At 43.5% G+C, this 21,554-nt stretch overlaps 3 protein-coding genes across 8 annotated transcripts in view; 2 read left to right on the top strand and 1 right to left on the bottom strand.

The window, feature by feature from the left end:
• Positions 1–9,282, bottom strand: part of TMEM156 (transmembrane protein 156) — a 36,844-nt gene extending 27,562 nt beyond the window's left edge. Inside the window, exons 1-2 of one of the 5 annotated variants that reach the window (XM_039540572.1) lie at positions 9,157–9,282; positions 7,614–7,758 (exon numbers count right to left, since the gene is read on the bottom strand). Coding sequence is in view for 2 of the 5 variants with exons in the window: in XM_039540569.1 (XP_039396503.1) it covers positions 5,882–5,981 (100 nt within the window). In the remaining 3 variants the exon portion in view is untranslated. Of the gene's footprint in view, positions 1–5,881; positions 6,151–7,613; positions 7,759–7,947; positions 8,887–9,156 lie in introns of those variants that run through there. The other 4 variants (XM_039540571.1, XM_039540570.1, XM_039540569.1 and 1 more) reach the window with 4 other exon arrangements.
• Positions 8,977–21,554, top strand: part of KLHL5 (kelch like family member 5) — a 102,594-nt gene continuing 90,016 nt past the window's right edge. The window contains exon 1 of one of the 2 annotated variants that reach the window (XM_039540560.1): positions 8,977–9,184. The gene's annotated coding sequence lies outside the window, so the exon portion shown is untranslated. Of the gene's footprint in view, positions 9,185–9,310; positions 9,394–21,554 lie in introns of those variants that run through there. The other variant, XM_039540559.1, reaches the window with a different exon arrangement.
• LOC120406171 (10 kDa heat shock protein, mitochondrial-like) lies at positions 16,117–16,567 on the top strand. The gene has a single exon (XM_039540573.1). It carries the CDS (start codon positions 16,128–16,130, stop codon positions 16,536–16,538), a length of 411 nt encoding a protein of 136 aa, XP_039396507.1. The 5' UTR covers positions 16,117–16,127; the 3' UTR covers positions 16,539–16,567.

The following is a 21,554-nucleotide window of genomic DNA, read 5'->3' as shown; positions in this document are numbered from 1 at the left end:
GCAGCTTTCAAGCTATAAATGGCTACTTATTGCTACAAATCTTTTACATAGGTATTTTGTCCATGTAGTTTGTGAAACTATTGAGTGTGCTATATCAGAGTGAGATATCTCTGTATCAAATTATGAACTCCATTTCGTACTATGTCCTGAACATATAACTAAACTTACCCGAAGGCAGCCTCTTATGTATTCCAGGCAGCCGTTCTACTTGGGGAAGAGGCTTGATATCTCACTGAAACACTATCACTGAGAAGCCATCAAGACTAGAACCTCATATGTGTTTCTCAACCACCAGCCCATCTCCCTGGAACAATTGACTTTCCTCAAAAGTGGTGGGCATGACTGGAGGGAAGTTGGTGGTCCCTAGTGGAGTACATGGCAGAGAGACAGAGGCCTACATAAGAGCAGGAGCTCCTGTGTGCAGGGGAGGGAGAGCAACCATCATCACATAAAAAGGTCAGGCAGGCAGGTGACAGCAGGAGACACTCTCCCTAACTTAAATCACTGACAACCTTTTGATTCATGAGAAGAGGTGAGGTCAGACCAAGGGAGGGTGTGTCTCAGGACCAGGGATGAAAGTAACTTAAAGAACTTACCAGTACGCAGGGCCAGAGTCCTGAGCAGGGGGTCGGGGCCTCAACTGGAAGAGGGGGGGACTTTAAATCAAGATTTAAAGGGCCCAAAGCCCAGGTTGAAGTAGCGGCTCCTGGGAGCCCTGGGTCCTTTATATCACTGCTGGTAGCAGTAGCTGTGGCGGCAGCCAGGACTCTCGTTGCAATTAAAAGGGCCCAGGGCTTCATTTCAGTAGGAGGCCCTTTAAATTGCCGCCAGAGCCCTGGTATTTCCAGCTGCCGCTGCGACCCCGGGGCTCCGGCAGCGGGGCTCTGGCGGCTATTTAAAGGGCCTGGAGCTCCAGCTGCTGCTGCCCAGGAGCCCAGAGCCCTTTTAAATTGCTAGCATGGGGAAGCATCCCCCTGCTGGTACAGCTGGCTGTGTACCAGCTCTTGCCGGTACGCCGGACCGGACTGGCATACTTCACCTCTGCTCAGGACTCCTGTTTCGTTTTCTAAGCCCTCTGCTGCTTTAAGAGTAAAGTTTCTGTGGTTAAGAAGTTCCTTTGCTAAGCCTATGTTTAAAGTTGTTCAGGAATTTTCCATCAAAATGGAGTTTGTGCAACACTGAAATTTTCTTCAGGAAAACTTTGATTTTGCTGAAAATTTTCAATTTTCCATCAAGAAACTTGAAATTAAATATATCACTTTGGGTTGGGTTTCATTTTGAATAAGTTCAACAAAACATTAAACTGTATTTTCATATTATGTACCATTATCATATGGGAACTGTTGTTCTGGTCCCTATTCTCTCCTATGGACTGGGGCCCCTAGAAGACCATCTCTCCCATAAGGCAACATGCTGATTTCACTCTGACTGAGAGGTGTAGTCACATGACTCTGGGTGCATTATGTGAGATGTTTGGGACCCTGATGTCCCTATTCGCCCTTTGGGCCAGGCTCCCTACTGTGCTGTACCTCCCATAATGCAATGTGCCACCATAAGAAAATACAGGTTAATTTTGAAATGAAGCATTTGGGATAATTTCAACAAATCAAAATGAAATATTTCAATTGTGGGAATGTTGAAATATTTTGTTTGGATTTAAAATGTCCAAATTAAATGTTCAGACATTTGTTCATTTACATTTTTCAGATTTTCCATTCCATGAAAAGTTTCTAAATTTCAACTTTTCATCCTCTTTAGGGACAAAAACAAATGTTGAAATGTCAGAATTTACCACAGATAGAAATTCAGAATTTCACTCAGTTCTGCCACTGTGCCTTATTCACTTCCCACATAGTCCATGAAGGGCCTAAACTACACGGGTTAAGCTGAGAAACAATGACTAGACTCTACCAAGATCCACTCAGCTTGGAAGCACATAGGACCCAGCGATGGGGTCCACTTGCAACAGACTGGTAACCAAACAGTGGGCAAGGTTGTAACATGTGCCCCCACCTGTCTCTGCTGCCCCCCCCCACACACTCATGGAGTTTGCCTTTGTCTCCTGCACTGCCAGTCCACAACCTAACTGAACCCCCGCTTTGCAGCAGAACTGCACCAGTATTGCTGCTTTATTTATAGATCTTGCATTTCCACAAAAGGGTGGTGACAGGATATGCCTTTTAGTTCATAATGCTTTCTTGAGATAGTGAAATATACTGTAGTTAAGGAAACAAGGATCCACTGTCTCAGACACACAACTACATTAAGGTGGAGTTAAGGTTGAGAACACATATCAGTAAGTTAGGGTAAATATATTATGTGCATGTTGTGATTATCATCAAAACAAGCAGCGTGGATCCAGGAAATTCAGAGTTAAGGTTAAATAAAAGAAATCCAAACATGTAAGATATGGAAACACACAATTAAGGCACTCAAACAGCCTTCATTCTGCCATGTAGTGATGTCATGCAATAGTATACCATTATGAATGATGCCTATTAGTCTTTGTGGCCATGTTAGTCCTTGTACCAGATGAGATTAAAGACACAGACTTTTTTTTCTTGTTTCCCCCCTGCCTCCTTAGGGTAACACTATCCAACAAAGTTAAGGTTGTTTGTATGCTTTAACTGAGTATTTCTATACCTTAACACTTAATTTGAAATTGCCAGAAGTTCAGCTGAACCTCGGCAAACATCTGCATGATTCAGGTTTGTAACAAAACTCAGAACAAGAGCAGTCTCCTAAAGAAGATTTTTAACTAACAATGCCCATGCAGCTCTGAGGACACACACAGGGCCAAATTCTAAGATGGGGTATTCTAGGCTGGTAATTCCAGTGTATTTACACCCTCTTACATACACTCATAATTTGTTACATAGTTTAGCAAGCATCCAGATAACATGGGGTGGCTAGTTTTAAAATTCCTAGATAGAGTTTTGTGGTGAATTCTGCTTCTCATATATTTTGCTCTAAGTCCTCTGAAACCCTCAGAGCAGCACTTAAGGCAGAACTGCGCTTTCTAATTTTACCAACACTGTAGTTAAAATTCAGCAGGTTCAAAATGACAACATTTTTGAGGTTGCATCAGTTATACCATGCAGTGTTATCTAAACAGGAACTATATATGCAAAAATCAACTAGAAATAACAATTATTACATGGTACTGACAGTAATGTCAACACGTTCTCTTGTAGTAACATTTATGTCATCACTGTATATTCGTGCAATCTGTTAAACAATTTGATTACTACTTAGCACTTTTGCAACTTTTACATGAAGGTAAAACATTAGGTATGGCAATCTGCAAACTTTGTTTACACTTTCTACAATATCTGAAAACTTAAAGCATCCCACTGATCTTGTCATTTTTATTCCTGGAGGGATTCTGTGCCACTGCGTATGTGCAGAATTCATGTGTCCCACAGATTTCTTTGCTTCCCCGCAGAAAAATGACTTTCTGATGGGGCAAACAAAGTGAAGCTGCAAAACCAGTCATGCATCGCTTCCCAGCAGCGCAGGTTCATTGTTTCAGGCATCTGGAGCAGCCAGCAGAGAGGTAAATCACTGCTGGGGGGTGGGCTGGGGACACCCCAGCCGGTGGCTCCTACCCTGTGCCAGGTTCAGCTGCTTGTCCCGGCAGGGCTGGAAAGGATGGGACTTCCTCTTTCCCTTCAAGAAGTGACATGGGCTGGGTCAGACCCACATCCAGAAACCTCTCTGGCTGCAAGAAGCTCTGCACCCCCACTCCTCCCTGACCCCTCATTCCTCATCTGTGGGGGGGAGCAGTCACTATATAGGGAGCTGCTCCCCCATCTGCCCAACCCCTGTGCATCTGGACCCACCTCATACCCAGATTGCACCACCAAGCCTCACCTCCTGCACCCAGAACCCCTCCACACTGAGCCCCCTGAACCCAAACCCACACCCCAACAAGCCTCACCCTATGCATCTGGAGCCCTCCTGCACCCTGAGACCCCTTCTGAGCCCCACCTCCATGCATCTGGACCCCATCCCTGCACCCAGACTGCCTCCACAGACATTTGAACCCCCACAAGCCCTACCCCACTTGTACCTGGACCATCCTGACTAGCTCCCCATACCTAGATCCCCATCCCACTGAGCCCCACCAAGCCAGAACCCAGGCCACCCCCCGCTGAGCCCTCCATACCCAGCCTCCCCCTGCTGCTGAGCCCTAAGCACCTTCACTTGGACCCCTCCTGCAGAGTCCCATTACCTCTGCACCCAGAATCCCACCCCAATGAGCCTGTTTATTCAGATCCCCCCCTTTGCCTGGACCCCCCCCCCCACCAAGCTGCCTGCACCCAGATTGCCCCACACAGAGCCCTTATCACCAGGGGCGGCTCTAGACATTTTGCCGCCCCAAGCAGGGCGGCATGCCACGGGAGGCGCTCTGCCGGTCGCCGGTCCGCGGCTCCGGTGGACCTCCCGCAGGCGTGCCTGCAGAGGGTCCGCTGGTCCCGCGGCTCCACCGAAGCCGCGTGGGACCAGCAGACCCTCCGCAGGCACGCCTGCGGGAGGTCCACTGGAGCTGCCTGCCACCCTCCCGGTGACCGGCAGAGCGCCCCCCGCAGCATGCCGCCCCAAGCACGCGCTTGGCATGCTGGGGTCTGGAGCCGCCCCTGCTTATCACCCCACACCTGGATCTCCCCACACTAAGCCCTTCCACACTTGGATCCTGCTGGGCTGAGCCTGCCTGTCTACATCTAGTGTGCTTGGCATGGAGTGGCAAGTCTGGGCCTTGCACTGTGTCAGGGCTGGGTGCAGCCTCACCACTGAGTCCATGTCCCGGGATGGGGGCTGCAGGATGATCTCCTACCTCTCTGCAGTCTCCCCACTGCCATGCTGGAGCACTCCACATTTATTTATTGACCAATAAAATTTGCAGAATTTTGGAGAAATTTAAAATATTATGTGCAGAATTTTTAATTTTTTGGCATAGAATTCCCTCAGGAGTATCATTTTGTAAGCTACAGATTATTATCCTTATACTTGAGTTAGAATCAATTTAATTCTTGCTTGGTAAATGAAAATATAAATTCAAATTAAATTAACTTTCCTAAACTCCAAAATTTCAGAGTTTTTACTCAATATCACTTTTAATTAAAAATTAACATAAAGCCTTTCAGGAAAATGAACCATCTTTATCAGATGGACACTTTTCTTGTTATGTTTTTCTCCTCAAAGTCCTACTTTGGAATACAGAAGAAAAAACCCTATAATTTAATGTTAGCCTATCTATGGATTTTTAAATAAAGGTATAACAATGAATATATGTTTTATTCATACATTTTCTCATTCTCCCAAATCTCAGTATTGACCTCTATGACCAAATTATATTTGGAATTCATATTAAGAGATTGATTTCCCTCAGTTCTACCCATTCTGCACTATTTTGTTTCAGTTCACCATACATACATACTACTTTGATATCTTCAACAGGATTAACTATTTTTCATGTTCTTTGAATGAAAGTATAATACAATAATGTCACAAACATTTTTGTGCCTTTGGGTGCAAGAAGTTCAAAATAGTTATAATTCTAACAAGCAATTACCTTCTGTAGAAAACCCCTGCCAAAGGCAAGAAGTACAACATAAATTAAATGAAAATACCTACAATATTTTTTATTCTGGTATATGTAACTGTTTGACAAATATTCTTCATAATTTTTATATATATAGTTAACTATTATAAACAAAAAGCTAATTGAAGTGACACATTTCATATACATTTTGTAAAGTTTACGATCAGTAAGAAAATTGCATCACAATCCGCTCCTCTGGGAAAGTACATGTGAATTCTTTAACTGCAATCTGACCTTAAAATAAAGAGCCCTCATTCTTTAAAGCGGATCACTCACCTTCATGAGTTTTGAAAAATTCAGGCAAACTTACAATGAACATGATAATTATTGCCGTTAATAATTTCAGGAGATCTGCTTTTCTCATAGTCAAGCACATGTCACTGAAGAACTCTCATCTAGCATACTGGTGGGAAGTTCCTTCCTGTTTTCGTGTTGGTCTTATGCAAAATACTTCTTATTCATTTCCTTTTTCTAGCAAGACTTGCCTTTTTTTTTTAATGTTTTGTTACATGAGTTTCAGAGAGCCAGTTTCTCTGGTTACTTACACTAGCATAAATGAGGAATAAGGCCACTGAATACAATGAAAGTATACTAAATATTAAATGGTATAAGTGAGAGGAAAATCATGCCTAGAAACCAGGGTTGTCAAACTATTAAAAAAATTAATTGCGATTAATCGCAGTTTTAAATTGCACTGTTAAACAGTAATAGAATACCATTTATTTAAATATTTTTGGATGTTTTCTACATTTTCAAATATATTGATTTCAATTACAACACAGAATGCAAAGTGTAGAGTGCTCACTTTATATTATCATTTTTATTACAAATAGTTGAACTGTAAAAGAGATAAAATAAAGAGTATTTTTCAATTCACCTCATACAAATTCTGAAGTGCAATCAAATGTAGAATTATTATTTGTTTACATAAATGCACTCAAAAAGAAAACAATGTAAAACTTTAGACCCTACAAATCTTCTCAGTCCTACTTCTTGTTCAGCCAATCGCTAAGACAAACAAGTTTGTTTACATTTACAGGAGATAATGCTACCCACTTCTTATTTACTTAGAGTCACCTGAAAGTTCGAATATGTATTCACATGGCACTGTTGTAGCCGGCATTGCAAGGTATTTACATGTCAGGTATGCTAAACACTTGTATGCCCCTTCATGCTTCGATGACCATTCCAGAGGACATGCTTCTATGACAGGGGTAGGCAAACTTTTTGGCCCGAGGACCATATCTGGGTGGGGAAATTGCATGCAGGGCCATGAATGTAGGGCTGGGGCAAGGGCTTGGGGTGTGGGAGGGGGTGTGGTGAGCAGGAAGGGGCTTGGGGCATGGGGAGGGGCCAGGGAGCATCCACGGGGAAAAATTGAGCACCCACCAGCAGACCAGCTCCCCGGTACCCACCCCGCCCAGCTCACCTCCACCTCCCTCCCTGAGCGCACCGCAGTGTTCTGCTTCTCCTCCTGGCTCCCAGCACTTGCACCGTGAAACGCCTGATTCATGGCAAGCCTGGGAGAGAGGGGGGGGGGAGGAGGGAGAACGTGGCGTGCTGGAGAAGAGGCGGGGCCAGGGTGGGGATTTGGGGAGGGGTCCAATAGGGGCAGGGCCAGGTTGTTCTTCGGCAGTGGGTCCTTGACTCGCTCCAGGACTTTGGCGGCACGTCGGTGGCGGGCCCTTCAGAGCCGCTGAAGACCCGGAGAGAGTGAAGGTCCCGCTGCCGAAGTGCCGCCGAAGAGCTGGTAGGGAACTGCCCAGTGAGTACAAGCCCTCTGCCCCACCATCCGACCCCCAGCCTCCCCCTCAGAACCCACAACCCATCAACACCCCCCGCTCCTTATCCCCTGACCACCCCGTTCCGAGACCCCTCAGGACCGCACCCCCTACCCAACCCCCCTGTTCCCCATCCCCTGACCGCCCCCCCAGAACCTCCACCCCCACCAACCGCTCCCTGCCCCTTATCCAACCTCTCCTCCCAGCCCCCGGCCCGGCCCCCTAACCTGTTGCTCAGGGCAGCATGTATGGATGCCAGGCAGCCTGCTGAAGCTCGCAGCCTCATCCCCTTACCATGCCACTCAAAGCGGCAGGAGCTGCAGAGCTGCCCAGGAGTGGTCCAGAGTGCTGGCAGCGCGGCACGGTGAGGATCTGTGAGAGGGGAGAAGATGGGGGAGGGGACAGGGGAGCTCAGGAGGGCCAGATGTGGCCCGCGGGCTAGTGTAATGACAGAAAAACCTCCCTCTCCCAATTGCCCACCCCTTTAACAACTGGTTCTAAACCAGCTTCTAAATTTAACAACCGGTTCACGTGAACCAGCGCGAACTGGCTCCAGCTCACCACTGGATACAGGTGCCTCCAAATAATTTTTGAGCGGTGTCATTTCCTTCTGGACAAGCTTCTGACACCACCTCCATGCACTTAAGCCACGGGGAGCTCTGAGCCCTTTAAATCCTGGTCCCAGGCCAGCCGCCAGAGCCACAGCCCAGAGCCCTTTCAATCCCTGCCGTGGAAGCCGGTGCGGTCCGGCACGGCATACTGGCTCTTGCCAGTACGCCGGACTGGACCAGCTTACTTTCACCTCTGGAGGTAACTGATGGGTCTGTTTATACATTCATGTTTATATTCATAAAGATTGCTTGCCAAGGGCAGCTGGAGAATTGGTGGGGCCCTCTTTTAGGCTACTACACTATGAGCTAGGAGTATGATGAGTAACATACTTGCACTACCTCAATGAATGTTACAAACATGCCCAAACCCTGTGGCTACGTACTCAGCATGGCTAAGTCATGCCCTGCTGCCACTACCTGTGCTACTGCAGTTATGCTACTCTCTATACTAGTGCTAGCTCTCATGGAGCTAGCTGAGCAAGCATGCCTGCCCCAGCTGGGAATCACACCCCCTACTCCCAGTACAGACTTGGCCTTGCTGTAGTTTAGTATAGATTGAACAAATAAATATCCTCAAAGAGTGGCAGCGCCCCCACATCCCATCTGCTACCAGAGGCAACCCTCAGCTCTGGGGAGGCGAAAATGGCTCTATCTGTGCTGCCCCCCCAGGGAATCCCTGCCTAACGCTGCTGGGAAGAAGGCCTAACGCAACATTCTCTCCTGAGGCGACCTGCCTCAACCCCGCCCACTCCCTTGTGGGTGCGACACCGCCCCTCATTTTGCATATCTCCACCCCCATCGGCCGGCGACTCCAATTCCTTCCCCCTCAGGCGCGCGGAAGTGAACTGTCAGCTGGCGCGCGGGTGGCGGTTGGAGGAGCCGGCCTTCCCCTCCCGCGAGTGACGAGGCGGAGTCTGCGGTTGGGCGGAGGGCGTTGCTGAGGGCCCCTCCCCTCGTTGTGGTCCCCTCCATCCGCCTGGATGAAGCCGCCCTGAGCGCGCGGGGGGGGGGACCGGATCCCTGGGGGACAAGTTCGGGGCTCGGAGCCGGGAAGTCCTGCAGCAGAGGTGGCCGGGGAGGGGGCTGCCCAGTGACTGCATCTCCCCTCCCTGGCATAGCGGGGGCCACGAGAGAGGGAGGGAAGCGGCTGGGGCCTCACAGTGACAGCCCCCGCCCCGCCCTGAGAGGTGAGAAGAGGAGACGGGTTGATGGCTCGGCAGCCGGGAGGTAGAAGGCTGCAGGGAGGGGGCGCCTCGAGGGGCAGCGATCCTGCCGCTCTGCTGGACTTGGGCGCTGTGCAGAGGAGCTGGCGGCCCCGTCTAGGAAGCTCCTGGGGACGAGGGGGAGAGAACTTAACTTGTGTCAGTGTCGCGTGGTGTTGAGACTCGTGCAAAAGGTGACTCAACTTTGTGTGTGTGGGCAGCGGGTGGGGGAGTCCGACGTGAACAGCGGGGTGTCTCCCTCCTGACACGCAGTAGCAGCCTGCTGCCCCACTGGCAGTCGGGCCAGAAATCTGGTCTGGGGAGCCTAGTCTAGCGCACACATACTAGCCTAAGGCACGAGGACACATACTGAATTTAAATTATCTGCTTTTTATGAAAGTTTTAACAAGTTATACTGATATAACTCCCCATGTGGATATGCTTATTATGGGATAAGAGAGGCTTTTTTGGTTTAGTTAAACCTCTTCCAAAACAACATAAATTAAACAAAAAAAATCACCCTTATTCCAGAATAAGAGTGGCCGCATAGGAGTTACAGTGGTATCACGATATCAGTTTAAATTTCATCTTACTATATACTAGTATAAAAACTTTCCTGTGTAGACATGTCCTATGTGTTTGCAAGGATCAGGATTTAGTTGTTCAAACAAACAAAAACTCTTTTATGGTGGGCAGTTGCTTAATCTTGCTGGAAACAATACCTCCACTTCCTTTTCTTGAAGATTCTTTCCATGAGTGTTTTTATTTTGGGTATGAGGAATAAGATCAGGAAAAATAGGTCTTCATACTATAATATTCAATCTCACTTCTGATGACTTCTGGTATTCTCAAAATTTAAAATCAACAAAAGTTGCCATTATAGTTCCATTATTGGCCTACCCCTTACCTACTCTGGGAGAATTCTATTTTTTTTCCAATGCCTACAGAAATTTGTGCCTCTCTCAAAATAAAATAAATTTTTGTACAAAAGCAACCAAAACTGGCAGTATTTTTGCTTCTGGTATGTTTAAAATTGTACTGTGTTGTGGACTTCCCACATGTTCCACCATAAAATTGGATTATTACTAGCATTTGTATATGAATTATATTCTCTTTTCCTTTAGCCTGTGTTGCCAGAGTATTCTCTTGAAAAGTTCATAGATGTTGATCTCTGTTTTGATATCTCTGTTGTTGTTGTGGTTTTGTTTGTTGTTCAATATTTGTAATGTTGGCAGAATGTTGTTATTGGTGGTTTAAAGCCCCCAAGGATTTCTGCAGAGAACAGTTCTCTTATTTCTTTGCATATTTGTTTAATTGCAAGGCCTTTGGAAATGCACTGTTGTTGTCTGTTGACTTCTAGCATAACTGAAGATAAATTTTGAAATGTGTAATTGAAAGGGAGTTAATGGGGCACAAACTGAACAAATTATCACACGTCTTTATTTTATTTATGTATTTACTTTTTGTAATGAAAGCAAGAGAAATGAGACGATTTGTATTGATATTATGTTAGGTACCACCACACTCTTTAAAAGAGAAACTCACTTCAGTGTCAGTAAAAGTGTATTGTGCCTGCTTTTTTTTTTTTTTTTTTTTTTTTTAATAGTAGCACTGCTAGGTAATATGTGGATTACAATTCTTAATTTTTGTTCATTGGGCGGAGTGTTTGAACTAGGGTGAGGATGAGACATAACAGAAGTACATGTGAGGGGAACATATTCATAGAGAAATGCTTATCATTGCTAGATAAATGTAGTTTGAAAGAGAAGGTGTAGCTCCAGTCCTGCAAACGATTATGTATACTTAACTTTAGGCATTTAAGAAGTTACATTTTAGTTCTGTTATCAATCATCTGCTATCCTATCACATAAGAAAGAGAATGTTTGCAGGATCAGATCCTGGGGCATGATGATATTGGAGTGAGAGTTCCACTACTGACTTCAGGAACAGAATTGGGTTCTAAATGAAAACTATACTTCAAGTTGATGACCCATTTCTACCAGAAAATTATTTTTAAGAACTATATCTTAAGTTGTGAATTGCCAAAAAAACTTTGACCTAGTATTTAAGAGCACAATTTTTAAAATATATTTTAGAACACCATCTGAAGTGACAAATAGGAACAATAGCATTGTTTCAGTTTGGACATAATTCCAAATACATATATGTATATAATATGTGTGATTGGTTGTAAAACTACAGACACTTATTTGTTCTAGAGAACTGCAGTGTCTACATCTTTAGGAAAGTCAGTTAATTTATCATTCTGTGTAATATCTTGTAAAACACATTTTAGTTATTCCATTATCATAGTTCAGAAACTCTCCCATAAATAATATATATAGCCACAGTTCTGCATTTCAGCTCTTGAATAGGATTTATTTTCTTGGTTGTGCATGTATAGGCCCTAATCCTGCAAGTGATTCTTCACTGTGAAGTGATCCATTGGCATGGAGTAACATGTAAGAGCTGGGCTGTCATTTGTGTGCTTATTGGTCTGAGAATAGAACTCCACTTAACCATCATTGTCTTACAAACACTGACAGGCAAGATTTGAATATACCTGAAAAATATTCGATTTTAAAATAGCAAGGCACATTGCAATGGATGGTAAAGAAGCTGTTAATTTCAAAGTAACTTTGAAGGTTCATAATACAGTTCATTAATATAGATGAGTGATCTTCCTTCTCTTACCTCCTGTTGCCCAAAATTACTGTGCTTTTCTTCTAACACCACATCCTACAGTTCTTTGGATCAGTTTCTGTGCTTTTCACAGAGTTTCTTGTGTGGGTAGATGCTACTTCTCTTCCTCACTATAGGCAATTTGGACAAGGGAACAACAGCCTCTTCCACCTCCTTGTAGTTGCTGCAAGAAATGCTTCTCTGTTTTTCTAAATCCCATCTGTTCCATGTGATAGATCAAATAAAATGCTGACCTTTGGGACCTGACTATGCTTCCAGCAAATGGGAGGCAGTCTTTTAACTATATAAACCTTCTGTCAGCCCATCTTAAGATCATGGCCCATGGGCTAAGAACACCAGCCAGATCCTCACGTATACTTAGTTGTTGCTCCACTCAGCTTGGCGGACACTAACATGTTGGGGTACATCTACATTGCCAAAAAACAAAAATAAAAAAAATCCTGTGGCAGCAAGTTCTTGGTCTACAGACTTGAGGTCATCCTATGGCGCTAAAATTAGACATGTAGACATTCCACCTCATGTTCTGAAGCCCGGGAAGGAGATGGGCTTCACAGCCCAAGCCCCAGCTTGAGTCAGAATGTTTGCATGGCTGTTTTTAGCTCCATAGCACAAGCAATGCAAGCCCGAGTCTGTAGACCCGGGCTCTGAGATTTTCTGCTCTGATTTATTTTGGTTCTGTGTTTTTGCAGTGTAGACATATATCCTTGGTGGCCTGCTACTTAGTGGAATACTCAGCCTAAATTAGGTGCCCAGGCTCCCTGTACGATGCATGGGGAGAATTAGGTGCCTAAGAAAGTGATCCTCCGAAGCCAGCAGCTCGTTAGAGAGCCCTCTAAGCTCGTTGAGAGTGAAACACTAAGGAGAGGGGCTTAGGTGCCTAAACAGTTGACCTAGTGGACCCGGCTGATGGACCAGAGAAGGTACCTCTGTCCTCTTGGAATCCTCAGCCACAAACTCTCTCTTATAGAGTTAAATGGCTGACCTGTCTCAGATGCCTTGGTAGGCCATGCCCTAGCAGCTGAAACTGTTTTTTTTTTTCTCTCTCTTGCTCTCTTTCCTGCTCACAGTCAACACATCTCTCACTCTCACCCTCTTTCCCTATGCCCCCACCTGTCTTTTGTGCAGGTGCTGTGTTGTTCCCCTTTCATCTATTGTTGGTCTGTATCTGGCCTTCCTGCTGCGAGGTGTCACAGGTCTTAAGTGTGCTCAGAGCATGCCTGCAGGATTGGGCCCCACAGGGGTTCCCCCTAGCTAGCTTGAGCTAGGGCTTAAAGCTGCTAGTTAGCTGTGGGGTAGCATCAAAGCATAGGTGGCTTTGCAAATGCTACCCAGCCAAAACTTAGGTGCCTAACGGGGTAGGCAGATGCTGCGTGATGATTTTCAAAAATGTCATTGGTGCCTCAAGAGGTGGACTTGGGTTCCTAAAGAGGCAGATAGGCACCTAAATACCTTTGAGGATCTGGTCCCAGGTCTGAATACTGATAATTACAGTTTAAGTTGGTTTTTAAAATTCTGCTTGGTATTTTATGGACGTGGATAATGATGTGTGGATTACAGCAGGTTCTTAACTACTTACTGAACCACTGGTTAGCTTTATGAGTTACCTCATACATTTACTTTTAAACTTAGGGAAAGCATACAGTTTTTTGCTCAGTTTTTGGGGAGCAGCATTTCCAGTTGTCAGCATATCATAATCAAATATATTTTAATCTTTTTTTCTTCTTTGACATATAATTTACACATTGCTACAATTAACTTCGAGCTCTCTTTTGATGATGTGGTATAAACATAGTATTTCTTGTACATAAGATGGGAATGTAGTTTTGCTTAAATACGTATGTTGTTGCAGCTTGATTCCTAGTCTTGCTTAAAGAAAACTAAAATAGGTTGTGTTGTTGTATTAAAAGGTTATATTTTTGTAACAAGTTAATATCTTATGGCCTGCTAAAGTAGAAAATTAATAGAATCAACTCTAAGCTTCTTTGCCACACAGAGAGCACTTTCAGGTAAGCTAGAGTCCAGGGCTTCAATGAATAGCTGTGACATTTACTGTAATATATAATTTAATTTTGCCTCTTTTGATTTAATTCAGAAAATTATATGCAAAGACTTGCAAGTTTGACTAGAGGATATATAATCAGACCATTGGAGATCATGGTGATGGGTACAGTATGAGAACCAGAATAGATTAGAATCATATGTGCTTCATCTATCTCAAAGGATACAGTTTAGTTAAATTTTTCATTTTATGAACATTAATATGTTAAAGATACCGATTATCAAGCTAAAAATCTTTTACAGTAGAACATCTGCATAAACTGCAGACTCATGATGTTTCCATGAACACTTGTTCTCCTCTTGACATATGAAGAAAATAATTTATTCTCGGAGGGTGGGGAAATGTATTTGTTAAGAATTAAATCATTTTTTTCTTCTCTTGCAATTTTCTGGGTAGTCTCTTATCATTTAGTTCTGCATCACCACACAATGACATTTAAAAAACAATGTACAAACTGAAAGTCTTTAGTTTTACTAGGGTCACATCAATTTTCTTTTTTAATATTAAAGCTGAAGGGTAATAGACAATTTTTTTAAAGTGTTAGACACATATGAATAAGAATTGCACTGCCTAGGTTCAAAAGTTACAGATAATGTCAAATAAAGACAATGGAACTACTCAAACACGCGAGTAACTTTACTCAATTGAGTCTTGGCAAAACTAGTCCATAAGTCATTGTACAGTGGGAAACTAGATGTGAATACTTGCAAAGCGCTGTCAAATGCACAAAGAAAATAAACTGTAAAACACAGATTCATTTTGCTAGCTGCTTTCACTTCTATTCATCTTGGGTGTTACTCAATAACTATAGTAAGCACAAAATTTTCAAATAGGATTTTAAAATAATCACTGTTCTTTCAGTCAAGCACATCATTGCTAGAGGCAAGATACCAGGCTAAATGGACCAGTGAGTTGTTCTTGGAATACAGAAGCTGCAATACCAGAACTTTTATTCATGGACAAAATTGTGGCATTGTTAGGGGGGCAGAACTGTCCTATAATACATGGACTTAAGTATTAAGCATCCTGCAGCCTGTCTTCCAAAATCTTCAATTTCACAGATGTGATGTTACATCTGTGAACTAAATTTAAACTAATTGCTGGTAATTGCCTTTCCCTGCCCCCCAAATCGTTGTCAGAGCTGGCAGGGAAAAGGCAATCATAATGAGAGTCACTCCAAGAAGCTTTCATTGGAGTGGGAGGCAAGAGCCACACTGTGCAGGATAAGGTACTGGAGTGGGAGGGAATGCTATCCTTAAAAAAACAACCCCCCAAACAGACATTTATGGGAGGACAGGAATGGCAACAGCAAGGGAAAGGACAGCGGGCAGTCCTTGTCTGCAGTGCATGCATCTGGTGTATGTGTGTAGAATATACTGTAGAATGGAATACAAGCCCATTTTTTAAATTATGGAGCTATAAGTCCATGGCCAGATTTGAGCTTCACCCTCATGGTTTAATGTCACTCAGAGCTCCTTCATGGAATTATAGCTCTATCATTCAGTTACTTATTTCTTAACTGGTTTCAGAGAGTGTTCATATTGTTTACAGATAATAGGTAATACAGATTAAGGGTAATATCTTTAAAAGTGCTCGGCAGTGGTCTAATTGCTTCCTTTGACTTCAATAGGAGCTTTACTATTGACTCCAATGGTAGCAGAGTTAAATCGACACTGAGCATTTTAAAAAATCCCACCGTAACTTGAATTAGAAATGTAACAATTTGATTAAAATATTTTATGTAACAATTTGATAAACAAGGTGTGTGGGGAAGTAAGGGCCCTGGACCCCTCTTCTTGAGATTCACCGTGACTCTCAGCCAGTCAGTAAAACAGAAGGTTTATTAGATGACAGGAGCACAGTCCCAAGCGGAGCATATAGGTACAACCATAACCCCTCAATCAAGCCCTTCTGGGGGGTTCAGGGAGCTTAGACCCCAGTTTGGGGTTCCCTGCATTGCACCACCCAGCCCAAGACTGAAAAACAAAAAACTCCTCCAGCAGCTCTCTTCCCCCTCCCCCCAGCTCCTCCTCTCCTTTGTTCAGTCTCCAAAGCAGAAGGTGTCACTTCTCCCAACCCCCCTCCTGGCTCAGGTTACAGCTCAGGTAGCTTCCTTTAAGGGAAGTTCCCCATCCGCAATGTAACTCCCCTGCAACTCGGCGCGCCATGGCAGGGAAAGCATTTAGGAAGTTTCTTCCCCTGTTTGACCGTGTTCTGGTTGAAAGATGTGCGGCTGAGACTGTAACCAAAGGAGGCATCATGCTTCCGGAAAAATCTCAAGGAAAAGTGCTACAAGCAACAGTAGTGGCAGTTGGATCGGGATCCAAAGGAAAGAGTGGAGAGATTCAGCCAGTTAGTGTCAAAGTTGGTGAGAAGATTCTGCTACCAGAATATGGCGGTACTAAAGTAGTACTGGAAGACAAGGAGTATTACTTATTTAGAGATGGTGACATTCTTGGGGAAAGTATGTGGACTAAATTTCTCAAATGGCTGCAGTATCATGAAGTTGTCCATTCCACTAAAAGTGCTGAAATCTTTTTCCATCATGTAAATAATTTCCTGTTCTTTATTTTATAATAAACAGATAACCAGTCTCTCTGAAATAACTCCTACAGTCCCATTGTAGTGATCCAAACATTTAAAAAAAAAAACATTCCCAGGTCAAATCCACCCTGCTCCCTGCTCCATCACACAACACAGCCCATATCAAACTCTGTGCATACACTCTTTTGGGAATTTGACTCTTTTTCACTTTTGGGAGGAAGGATAGTCTTGTGGTGAAAACACCAAACAGAGACTCAGTAGACCTGAATTCAGGCCCTGGCTCAGCCACAGATTTCCTGTATGACTTTGGGCATGTCACTCAAGCTACCCTGTGCCTCAGTTTCCCATCTGTAAAATTAGGATAATACATACCTACCTCACTATGATGTTGAAGATAAAATCTGTTAATCATTGTGAAGCACTCATCTACTATGGTGATGAGGGCTATATAAACACCTAAAATTCTGTGCAAGTAAATCCTAATTTGTGTTGGTGAATCGGACAGTGTATGCTCATTTTTGTGTATGAGTTTGAAAATCTGAGTTCAAACGAGATTTAAAACACTTATTTATTAATGTACTTATCCTCATACATGCAGCTCATTTAAAAGTAGGCACCAGTTTTGGGTGCTGTATTTCAGCAAAGATGTGAACAAACTGGAGAAAGTCCAGAGGAGAGCAACAAAAATGATTCAAGATCCAGAAACATGAAGCATGAGGAAAGATTGAAAAAAATGTTTTTGTTTAGTCTGGAGAAGAGAAGACTAAGGCCTGGTCTATGCTGGGTGGGGGAGGGGAATCAATCTAAGTTACGCAACTTCAGCTTCATGAATAACGTAGCTGAAGTCAACGTACTTAGATCTACTCACCACGGTGTCTTCACTGTGGTGAGTCCACTGCTGCTGCTCCCCCCGTCGACTCTGCGCCTCTCGTGACGGGAGAGTGTTCGGGGATCGATTTATCACATCTAGACTAGACACGATAAATCAATCCCCGCTGGATTGATCACGGCATGCGGATTCAGCAGGTAGTATAGACATACTTTAAGAGGGGAACATAATAGTTTTCAAGTATCTAAAAGTTTGTTACAAGGAGGAGGATAAAAAATTGTTCTTAACTTCTGAGTATAGGACAGGAAGCAATGAACTTAAACTGGAGCAGGGGAGGTTTGGGTTGTACAGTAGGAAAAACTTCCTAACTGTCAGGGTGATTAAGCACTGGAACAAATTGCCTAGGGAAGTTGTGGAATCTCTAACTGTAGATTTTTAAGAACAGATTAGACAAACACCTCTGAGGAATGGTCTTAGTTATTACTTAGTCCTGTGTTGAGTGCAGGGGACTGACTAGATGAACTATTGAGGCCCCTTCCAGTCCTACATTTCTATGATTCTGTGATTACAGTTCCTGTTTATCATACTGAATTGTCTTCATAGCACGCCTCAGAAGAGTAAGAAAAATAGCTTTTCCAAATAAAATAATCTCTTATTTTCCACTCTTGGATCTTTTGCTTTGAGCACACAGCTAGGCAAGAACTCTTTGATTTCAAAGATGAGAGTCACTGGAGAACCTGAAGAAGGTGTTAGACTGTTCCACTGTATTCTGAGTTCAGTTCCTTACTGACTTTAGTCTGCTAATTCCTTAGGGGACGTCTACACAGCATTTAAATGCCTGCAGCTAGCCTAGGTCAGATGACGGGCTTGCAGACCTAAGGATGTGGGGCTATCAAATTTCTGTGTAGATGTTTGGGCTCGGACTGGAGCCTGAGCTCTGGGACCCTGCAAGAGGGGAAGGTGTTTTATTCCAGTGGCCATGACTTTGAGGTCAGCATAGATAAGGAAAGCCATATTCAACCCCATGTCAGTTTGTCATGGTTTAAAACCCTAGTGGGCAATAAAATGTGTTTAATGTTTATGTGCGCTGAGACTCAAAAAGGTCTTCACGGTACCTTTAGTACATCTGAGACATCAGCTGGCTGCTGCTTCTTGCTAAAGTAGGCTAGCTGATGTCAAGGTACATCTGGTCCCCTCGCAGGTGTCTTATCTTTTGAGGAGTAACTGTGCTATGGATGTTGACCCAAATTGGATTCAGGCCCTGTTACTACCCTCATTGTAATTTCCTCCTGCTGCTTTTTGTTCTGTATGCCATCTATGCAATTTGTCACTACATATGTTGTTTTCTCCCAGTGATTTAAAGGTATGCCTAGACTGTGATCTTTTGATGTTCTTTATACTTGTGCATGATTAGGAAAAGGGCAAAGACGAGGTTCACAATTGTTGCTTAGTGCTCTTGTGTCCTATGGAACCACCTAAAACACGTTTGAATCCTCCAATATGTCTTACAGTTAGTTAGCCCAGAACTGAAACATCATGCTCCTAGGCCGGGGTTCTCAGGACAAATTATTTGGTGGCCTCAGAGTGTGGCGACCAGCTCTTGCTGGTGGCCACTCTCATGCTTTCCCGTAAAATACTTAATTAGCTTTAGGAAAAACAAATAAATATGCACATACACACATCCAAATTATTGTAAGTTATTTATTGATAGCTAGTATGCCTGTTGTGAAAAGTGATATTAACAAACACACAAGTAGTATTTTTCACAGCAGCCTTACACAGCCCTGCAAGCCTGGGGACAAATTAAGCCCTGGATGGGAGATCGGAGGAGGCAGCGAAGGGGTTGGTGGATGGCCACGGAAGGCTGGAGCCTGAAGCCCCATGTCTGGAGGATGGGGCCTGCCGCCACGCAGCTGGAGCCCCATGGTCTGAGTGTCACTGCACCTGGGAAGGTGGGGAACACACTGGCTGCCTGCTGCTCCAGCATTGTGACCCAGGTGTCTCCAGACGTGGTCAGGGCCCAGTCCCTGCTGGCGGCCCCAGCAAACAACACCAAGGTGGTGCATCCAGGAGCACCAGGGAGAGGGAGGAGCCTCTGCTTTGCCCTCCACCCCAATCACAGCCCAGGAGGCTGTGGCCACAAGAAAAGCCCCTGGTGGCCACAGGCGGCCACGGTGGCACATTTGAGAAATGCTGTCGTAGGCCATTTTGAGACAAGTACCCAAGTAAGTGACTTCATACATTATTCTAGCGGAGCTATGCTTAAAGCCATGTATCACTTTCTAAGGTAGCCATAGGAGACCAGTGATAGCAATTGCCAAAGGCTTCTGTTGACGCCTCTTTGAACAGCATCAGTATGGGCATATGAGCCAGTGGATTCTAAAAGGAGAAAGGCACAGCATGTGGCCACTGTGTCTGTTTTATACCTTTAGCCCATGTGCTTGGAAAACAAAAGTCCAGTCATGTCTGGGTGGGCATTGCTGAGTCTCCAGACAAGGTTGAGCAATTCCCCTGGTATGGCCTCATGTACATGAGTCATTGCATTGTAGCTTCTTTGCTGGACAATAGTTGTTGATGGGTTGATTGACACCCTGCCCGGTGGTTACATACTTTGCTGTTGCCTCTGGGGAGCTAATATCTGGCTGATTTCCCCAGTTTACAGCATGTTTAGTGACAACCATACAACACAATTCTCATAACTTCATATGCATTAATGGCATACATATATGGATAGAGAAATGACTTTCAGCAGATCGTAACCTTTTGCCTGGTACTTTACAAGGCATGCTTTATATGTAAGATCACAATATTATATATATATATATAAATAAAATATGGAATATGGGGGTTACAGGGTGCTCCCCCAAGATACAGAATGTCATTATGGCATTGACTAGCCCACAAAAGTATAGTAGTTTCAAAGTTAGACTGAAATTCTATCCCTTCCTTTTTTGTTATGCCACACATTGTTGTCAGACCCCCTCAGTAAGTGAAGAACACTTGAACAGTTTGAACTGAATTTACTTTTATGGATTTCAGACCCTTAATGTTGTTTGGAACATAGTCTTGTGTGGCTTTATCACCTTTGCTCTCTCCTTCAAAGCATGGTTCATATAAGAATATCTGTACTGATATAAAATGCTTTTATTCTTTTTAAAATACAGAAAAATTTTAATTTGTAAACAAGCATTAAATGAAAATCTGTTTAATCAGGGTAGGAAAAAACAGAACAAAATATTTTAATATTGAATCAGTATATGGAATTGTTGCACTCAGAGGAATGGTTATGTTGAAGAGGAACTAACAGCTCTGTTGAATCTCATTACTCCAGTAATACTGACAGGTTTTAGCTTAAGAGTCTCTTCTTATTTGTTTTGGATGAAAGCTAAAGTAACTTTCAAAAGTCACAACTTTGACATCTGCACAAAGCAAGGTGATAAAAGAATACTGAAAACGTGAATATATATATAGGAATCTAGCCTTTTTTGAAGTCACTGTAAAGTGAATTGTTGCAATAATAACTGAAGGGTTATCTCCAATTAAATTAAGATTTCTTGTTTGTATTAAAAATGGAAATTGATCAGCTGCTACTTGCTTGAACGATAGAACCATTTTCAATGTTGGATCTTTGATAAAGAAATATTGAGGGGAAAATCAGTTTTCCAATATTGTCTAGAACTCATTCATGTGATATTATTACAGAAACAGGTCTTTCTCTGTATTTGTTTTAACTTCTGTCACATTATCAGTAGCAGTGCACATTTTACACAGTAAATATAAGTTGTTCCACTATCTTTATTACTACCTATCTAATTCTAGGAAAACATCATTTTGACTTTTTGGGGGTGGGCGTGGTGGTGGAGCATATTACACTCAAGCAATTTCAACATAGAAGTTTGAGTGGTATGCCTTGTGAGCCACAGAATCATTCAAAGCAGTAAAACTGTTGAGTCACATGTGTATTGACACATCTGAATATTTAGTTGTCAGTTCCCCTTTCCTTCAGCTTGAATTGTCATAGCACCAACTGTTTCCTTGTTCATCCTCCTTCTCCTTTACTTCTTTTGTTTCTTGTGCTGTCTCACACACACCCCATAAGGTACGTCTGCACAGCAGTTGGGAGCGAGCCTCCCAGCCCTTGAAGACAGACTTGAGCTAGCGCACTAAAAATATGTTGTCAAGTATCAGAGGGGTAGCCATGTTAGTCTGGATCTGTAAAA

The sequence above is a fragment of the Mauremys reevesii genome, linkage group 5 (assembly GCF_016161935.1).
Source record: "Mauremys reevesii isolate NIE-2019 linkage group 5, ASM1616193v1, whole genome shotgun sequence".
NCBI lineage: Eukaryota > Metazoa > Chordata > Testudines > Geoemydidae > Mauremys > Mauremys reevesii.
Note: the sequence above shows the minus strand (reverse complement) of the source record. Positions and strands in the feature narration are given on the sequence as shown.